General features: G+C 36.1%; 1 protein-coding gene across 1 annotated transcript in view; it reads left to right on the forward strand.

Moving 5' to 3' along the window:
* Positions 1–482: 482 nt before the first annotated feature.
* NBN (nibrin) overlaps positions 483–7,145 on the forward strand; it is a gene marked incomplete at its 5' end in the record, with an annotated part of 19,203 nt that continues 12,540 nt past the window's right edge. The window contains 5 exons of the mRNA XM_008938725.1: positions 483–616; positions 1,359–1,504; positions 2,843–3,002; positions 3,375–3,478; positions 6,953–7,070. Of these exons, the coding sequence (XP_008936973.1) occupies positions 483–616; positions 1,359–1,504; positions 2,843–3,002; positions 3,375–3,478; positions 6,953–7,070 (662 nt within the window). The remainder of the gene's footprint in view (positions 617–1,358; positions 1,505–2,842; positions 3,003–3,374; positions 3,479–6,952; positions 7,071–7,145) is intronic.

A 7,145-nucleotide genomic window follows, 5' to 3' on the forward strand; every position in this document is an offset into this window, starting at 1 on the left:
AATAAGTATCGGTTTCATCTACATCGCAGATCATCTTGCTTTCATTAGGAAGACATTTTTCCCTGAAACTCTTTATAAGTTAAGTAAGTAAATTATGTACCCTCAAATAATTGTGTACCATTAAAACCTGTGATTTTGAAAACCTATCTTATTTTATCCTTCTGTATGTAACACTTGATCTTCAAGAAGTAATACAAGAGAAAATTTAAGAAGCAAAGTATTAGTTAAAATATGCTGTCCTTGAAAAAAATTGGGCCACCACTTTTTTAACTGTGTTATCATAAAATACATCCCTTTATAATGGATGAAGCAAGGGAGAGCGGAAGAGACTTTGTCTATAAATGCATAATTCTAGTCAGTCTAATAAATGATGCATGACAACGTGAGTTTCAGATATACTACAAGCTTCTAAATATTTCCTAAGTGCTTTGGGTGTTTTGGAGTTTTTTGTAAATTGGTGTTTTTCTCTTGTTTCTTTTCAGGAGAGCCGTATCGGCTTTTAAGTGACACGGAATATGTTGTTGGACGCAAAAACTGTGCAATTCTGATTCAGGATGATCAGTCCATCAGTCGAAGTCATGCGGTTCTGACAGTAAATCATCCTGGAACAACCCCTGTAAGTAGCCAGCATTTTACTGTGTTATCAATATACTGTGTGGGTAACTGTCTGCCGTGACCACGTGTGTCCTCACTGCTGTTCTATGCTTGGAGTAGAACTGTTGATCGCCTGTCTTTTCTTAATCTTAGATATTTTCTTGTCTTCCTCGCAGTTGCTTGACTGTGTTGAGGAATTTAGTAGTATAATTCTTCTGGTCCCTTTCATCACAGAATGAAAATTCACTAGTAATTTGTATTAAAGTAATCAAAGCAGGAAAATTCTGAAATTTAATTTCATTACATGAATTCTAGGTCTTGATTCTGGAAAGCGCTTTGGTTGTCTTGCTGCAGGCTTAGTCGGTGTTTCATTTCACATCATTACTTCTGCCTTTGCTTAAGGGACTGAAAACAAAAATGTCCCAAGGAGAATCAGCATTACTATCACTTGTGTATTACTATGTTTATGGATGTGTTAAAGCCAGTCAGTAGGAATTTAATATATATAATCCTATATAGAATTTGGGGTGAAATGCATACAATTTATTTGTTCCTTTGATACTGCAAATATTGTATAACTGCGTAAAAAAATTCATAAAAGCAGGCTGCCAACCTCACTGTCCAAAGTCTTTATTTAGGATGCTATTTGTGGGCTTTTCCTTGTTTATCTTCTCCTTTGATCTTTGATCAATGGTAGTAACTTGTTTCTGATAAAACTGTCTTATTTCGATAAACTATAGTGGCCTATATGTGTTTATTTTCAGAGCCATTCTCTCTCAGTCCCTGTGCTAACAGTAAAAGATACATCAAAGTATGGTACCTTTGTTAATGGGTCAAAACTCAACGGTACTTCAGTGTCTTTGCAGTCTGGTGACAGAATCAACTTTGGAGTCTTTGAGAGCAAGTTTAGGTAAGTGCTTTGGTTATGAAATACCAAGTAGAAAATTGCGGGTTTTGAAGAGAGTATTTTTCCACATCCCATAAGTTGGCAAGTGATACAGCAATGATGAGATTTTAGAAAGCAGAGGAGATGAGCAATGTTTTGCCTGTGTCCCATACCTGCTTCTGCAATAGTTTTCCATTAAATATTTTTATAATATTTTATTTTGACACTAAGAGACTAAAATTGTTCTTAGTAAAGCATTAGTGTTTAAGATGATGTTGTATCAGGTACAGCGAGTCTTTTCATACTCCCTTAGGAGAAGAACAAAGTCCTAAAACACAGATGATTCTAAAGAAGGGAGGAAAGTTATGGGTAGGGAGAGAGCTTGGCTGAGCTCTTGTTAGCTGTTGATGATGTAACAGGAATGGAACTGAGATAGCTGGAGGGTGCTTTGTGCAGCTCTAGCCATTGAATCCTTCTTTCTGTGATGTTATGCCTTCCTTCTCCTTTAGTGAATCCAATTTGCTAACTTTTCAGATTTAGTGTAGTAATCAGTTTGAATATGTGAAGCACTCTTTGAAATAAGTGACAGGTAATTAAAACAAACTCTAATGACAAATAAAATCAACAAGAAAGCAAACAGAAGTTGGCTTTGTTCCTTAAAATTTGACTCTGTTTTCTCACTGCTATTTGATAGAAAAAACCCAGCATTCTTACCTAGTTATTGTAATAAGTTTGTTTTGCTAGCATACCTGAATTGTGGTATGGGATTCAGGTTGTGAGACCAGATACATTGTGACTGCTGCAGCAGAAAAATTATTACAATTTCTTTTTGCATTGTAGACTAAACCAAATCAAATAATGGAATTTGATATGCTGTAATTCCATATGGAAGATCTACAAATATAAATAGGCTTAAAGTCAAGGGTAATGGCAGTGTCAGGAAAAAAAGTTACTTGCATTCTGTGACACGTTTTTTTAAATACTAATCTGTTCATGGACTGTTCTTTTGAGCATACTTTTGCCTTTGGAAGCACACACTCAATTTCTTCTGATATTCCTTGACCTTGCAATATTATTGAAGCACTAATTACATGTGCTGTCTGTGAAAGACTGAAAGGTCTTTAGAAATATTTCAGACATCAGATGAAAGTCTTGTTAATTTTTCAGAATAAAAATCAGTATTTACCTTCTTTTGAAAAAATTAAAGCACAGTCTTTGATATAGGTAAGAGTTATGGGTTTGACTTTGGTTAGTCCCCACCCCCAGATTTCCCCAAATCACAAACATGGTAATTGAGTCAGCTCTGTTCTCCATAATGATTGGCTGAAATAATTAAAACAAATCTTTTACTTGTCTTTTCAGAGTAGAATACGAACCTTTGGTTGTCTGCTCCTCATGTTTGGATGTTTCTCAGAAAACTGCGTTACATCAAGCCATCCAGCAGCTTGGAGGTCTTGTAGTAAATGAATGGACGGGAGAGTGCACTCATCTTGTAATGGTATCAGTAAAAGTTACTGTTAAGGTATGTTTGCATACTGATGGCATTGCTTTGTCGTTTCCCCACAACTGCTATGAAGTCAACTCCTCCTTTTCCAGACTTAGGAAGAGATATCAGTTGATGGGAGATTGGAGGAAAAGAAAATGTAAAAAGCCAGTTTGAAGACACTGATTTTCATCAATTGCCTTTTATGTTTTCGTAACTCTGGTGAGGATGGCAATTAAAAGCTAGGCTCTTAGAAGCAAAGCTATCCTGGTTTCCAGTAGCAAAATTCAGTATTTTTCTGTTTGTCTGTGAGATTTTCCACATCTAAGGCCTTAAAAAGCTGATGTCAGTTGAACCATATTCTAGCTGAACTTTTTCCATCCAGTAAATACATAATTTCTGTTTTTGCAGACCATATGTGCTTTGATTTGTGGTAGACCAATTATAAAGCCAGAATTTTTTGCTGAATTAATCAAAGCTATCCAGTCCAGGCAGCGGTTGCCAGCTCATGAAAGGTAAGCATCATGTCTTCAGTGTCACAGAATTATGGGAGTTAAGTTATCAAATAACTACACATTTCTCTGACCATATTTGTAGAAGAATGCTTAATATGACACACATTTGAATGTTCAGGCAGTTTTCTTGTTCTCGTGTCTGGAGTTATAAAATGAGCTCTTGGAATTGACTTAGAGATGTTACTAGCTCTAAATAGGAACTTTTTAATCTGTTCGAAGCAACATTTAAACTCTTTCGGGAGTTGATACATTTATAAAAATATAATTGTATTTGTTTTAAAGAAAATACATCAAGCTTATTTTGGTTTGTAGTCATATTTTCCCAGTATGCAGTCAATTCCTGAGTTTACTGTAACCTTTGGCCAGAACAGAGTCACCCTGACCATTGAATTCCTGAAGTAGCTGAGGTTTTTAATTATCTGTTAAGAGATAAGAACTGAGACTAATGTGCATTGACCTTCACTATATGAGAATACTCATTGTTTTCATAGTTAAATTAACTTGAAAAGGGAATTCTTACTTTGGAAGAAATAAGTACTGCAGAACTGCCCTTTTGGTTTTCTCCATGTAGAAGAGTGTAAAATAAGCCTGTTACAGTATTCCAGAATTTCATCTGAGCCTGTATTACTACTATTTTTACCTTGAAAAGGGAGACAGTTATGTTTTGGGTGTTTATTTTTTATGTATGAACACACGACTCATGCAGGTGAGATATTTCTTCCATTGTGTATTTTAAAAAGGTAAACTGCATGGGTACTTGTGGGTACTTAATTGATTCTATTCTTTGCATGCTTTGGAAGATACAAAATAAATGGAAATTGTATTTAATTTTACAGTAAAAGTACTTGGCAACAACATGTTGAATTTTTAATGTCAGTTAATAGGGAGAAAAAAAATTGTGAAATTGCTTTAAATGCATTCAGGACATGATTTTTGTGGATATTTTGTTTTTACCAGGTGGATGCTGGACAGCAGACATTGGGACTGGGGTGGGGAAGTGATGAAGAGTAGAAGTCAGTGTTGTTACATACATATGTGTTATGATGTAACAATTTATTTTCTTTAGTGAGTCTTGTGGGGGGAAAGGCAACTAAACAAACCTCAGTGGTGCACACATGGTAATGGAGAGAGCTCCAGAGGGTTCACAATAAGCTGCACTTGTCATGTGCTATAAGGTATTCCACAGAATGTGGCAGTATCTTGTTAGAACAGTGCAAGTGCCAATCTGGAGCAATTGGTAGCAAATAGTCTGTTGTTCCTAGGTGTGGAGTTATATTTGCCAGGGTTTATGTAATGCATCAGATCAGTCATCTGTGAATTTAAAGCTCATTTGGTCTTCAGTTTCAGAAGAAAGGGGGAATATTCTTGAATTGTGACTTTGCCTTCTACATTGTATTATAAGGACATGAAAAAACTAAACTATTTAGGGTCCTCTCTGAAATGCTGGACACAAAAATAAGATTTTCTGGCAGATTCTTTATTTTAGTACAGGTAGTACAAGCCATCAGAAGCTAGCAACTGTTTGTGCCAACTGAAATTTGCTTGCTCTAATGTTACCTGGCTGTCGGCTGCGGTTACTGTCTGTTACAGTAACAAGCAAAAGGTGGCCTGTGCTCTTGAAACCATGGTGTGTGCTGTCCCTTCCTTTAATATAAGAGTATAAATGAGCAGTTAAGTGCTCCCTGGAATAGAACCAGGTAGGTAAGTTTCCCTTTCATGAATATTTTGCTGCCTATTCTCAGGAATTGAGCTGACTGTCAGTGATGCTAGCAGTGTATCCATTCTCTAGCTCTCAGAGAGTTCTGCATCAAGATAAATGAGGCAGCTTGTGTAATATGCAGACCTGCGTTTAAAATGGTTACAATATTTTAAATAGGTGATATTTTTAAGATGTAGCTTGTCAGAAAATACTGAAAACTTACTTAGCAGCTGTTTGCATTCAACTTCCAAAAAAACTTAACTTTCACAGGGAACCTCTGGATTGTGCATTGTACTTAGACCTGACCTGAGCTGGTACATCCACAAAACATTAAACAGCCTGGGGTAATACTAGTTTGTGGATGAAATAAGAAAGGTGTATTGATGTGGTAATGCAGGGTGACACTGTTAATTAAATCTTGATTACTAGGGAAATATAAACTTAAAAAAAACCACCAACCCAACCCACTATTTATTTATATCAAGATTTCACAGAATTGCAAACCTGCAGTGTCCATGTGAATGTGGTGCTTCTTACTTGGGGCTTTTTATGGTGACATAAAGCTTCAGGAATTGATTGTGAAGAACAAAAAAAAAAAAAGATTAAATTTTAAATTAAACTGAACTTGTAGTTATAGAGTACATTTTAGCCTATCATAACAGTTACATATTAGATGCAGTAGAAAACTTACATTCTGTTTTTGTGTTCAGCTGTAAATATATGCATATTCGGTGTCTGAGTAATGTCTGTGTTTGCAGATGTTTTGGTTTTTTTTTCAGAAAATTAAATATTTCAGCATTTTATGGAGTATGTTTCTTAGAATCTGTTAATCTTGTAAAAATTAGGAGGAAAAAAAAAACACATCCATGTATATGTATGTAATTTATTGTGCTGTTAAACCAGATTTTGTGACTGTCTTTCAGCATCTTTTTTTCCTGTATAGTAGTGTGAGAAGGATGTATAGTCAGCAGTCAGTATAAAGATAAGCAGTTCTGTGGTCAGCCAGAGTATGTACATGAGCTGCTGTTTGGGTATAGGCATAGGATGGTGTGGTTTAAATTCACTGATCATTTCTCTTCATTTTAACATAGGCATTCACCTTGCTCTGTGAGAGCTGCTGTAGTAGTGTACATGTGACTCAAAGATCCTGTAAATCCTACCCTGAAACTATCAGTGAGGTTATTGCATTTAACTCTAGAGGCTTTGTATGGTGTGGGCATGCAACAGGTGAGAATGTTCAGGGTGAATCCATTCAGTTCTCTGTCGCGCCAGCAAGGAAAGTGGGTTTATTTTCTGTTGTATTAGTAGGCTGTCATCTAGAGTGATGGTACACAGTTTCTTCTTCCAATAGAAGAGGAGTGGTGGCTGTCCCCACATGCAGGGTAAGGGAAGCAAGATGACTAATTTTGTGTGGAGTTTTACTATTAAAGTAAGTGCAGAAAGAGATTGCAGTCTCATTTGTCAGTATTGGTGGTGGAGAATGTGGATATGTATACACAGCAGATGCTTGACGTGGATAGGTTGAATACATTCCTAAAAGTGTTGTCCTCTTAGTTACTAAAGCAGAAGCTCTTGATCTGAGCTTAGATGTTGAAAGCTAGAGGCTCTATTTCTTCTGAATAATCTCTTGAAAAATTATTTATGTAAATAGTTTTAACAGAGAAAGGCAGTATTTTAACTTCAGAGCTTTACTGTAAAGTAGAAAGGACTATAAGTTATAAGCCAATACTGATAGGTAAACCTGAATTTTTAACTTTAGTTTTCTGTTCTTGCAGCTTTTATCCTCCAGTTGATGAGCCTTCCATTGGCACTGAAAACCTGGATCTATCTGAGCATCATGAAAGGAAAAAAATATTCAGTGGAAAAACTTTTGTATTTCTAACTGCCAAGCAGGTAATCGGGCTTCACACTGTGAAAATAGTGCAGGGGTAGCTAAGCCCAGATTCTGTTCTCTGTGAATTCACACTC

The sequence above is a fragment of the Merops nubicus genome, unplaced genomic scaffold, assembly GCF_000691845.1.
Source record: "Merops nubicus isolate BGI_N331 unplaced genomic scaffold, ASM69184v1 scaffold10764, whole genome shotgun sequence".
NCBI classification, from domain to species: Eukaryota; Metazoa; Chordata; class Aves; order Coraciiformes; family Meropidae; genus Merops; species Merops nubicus.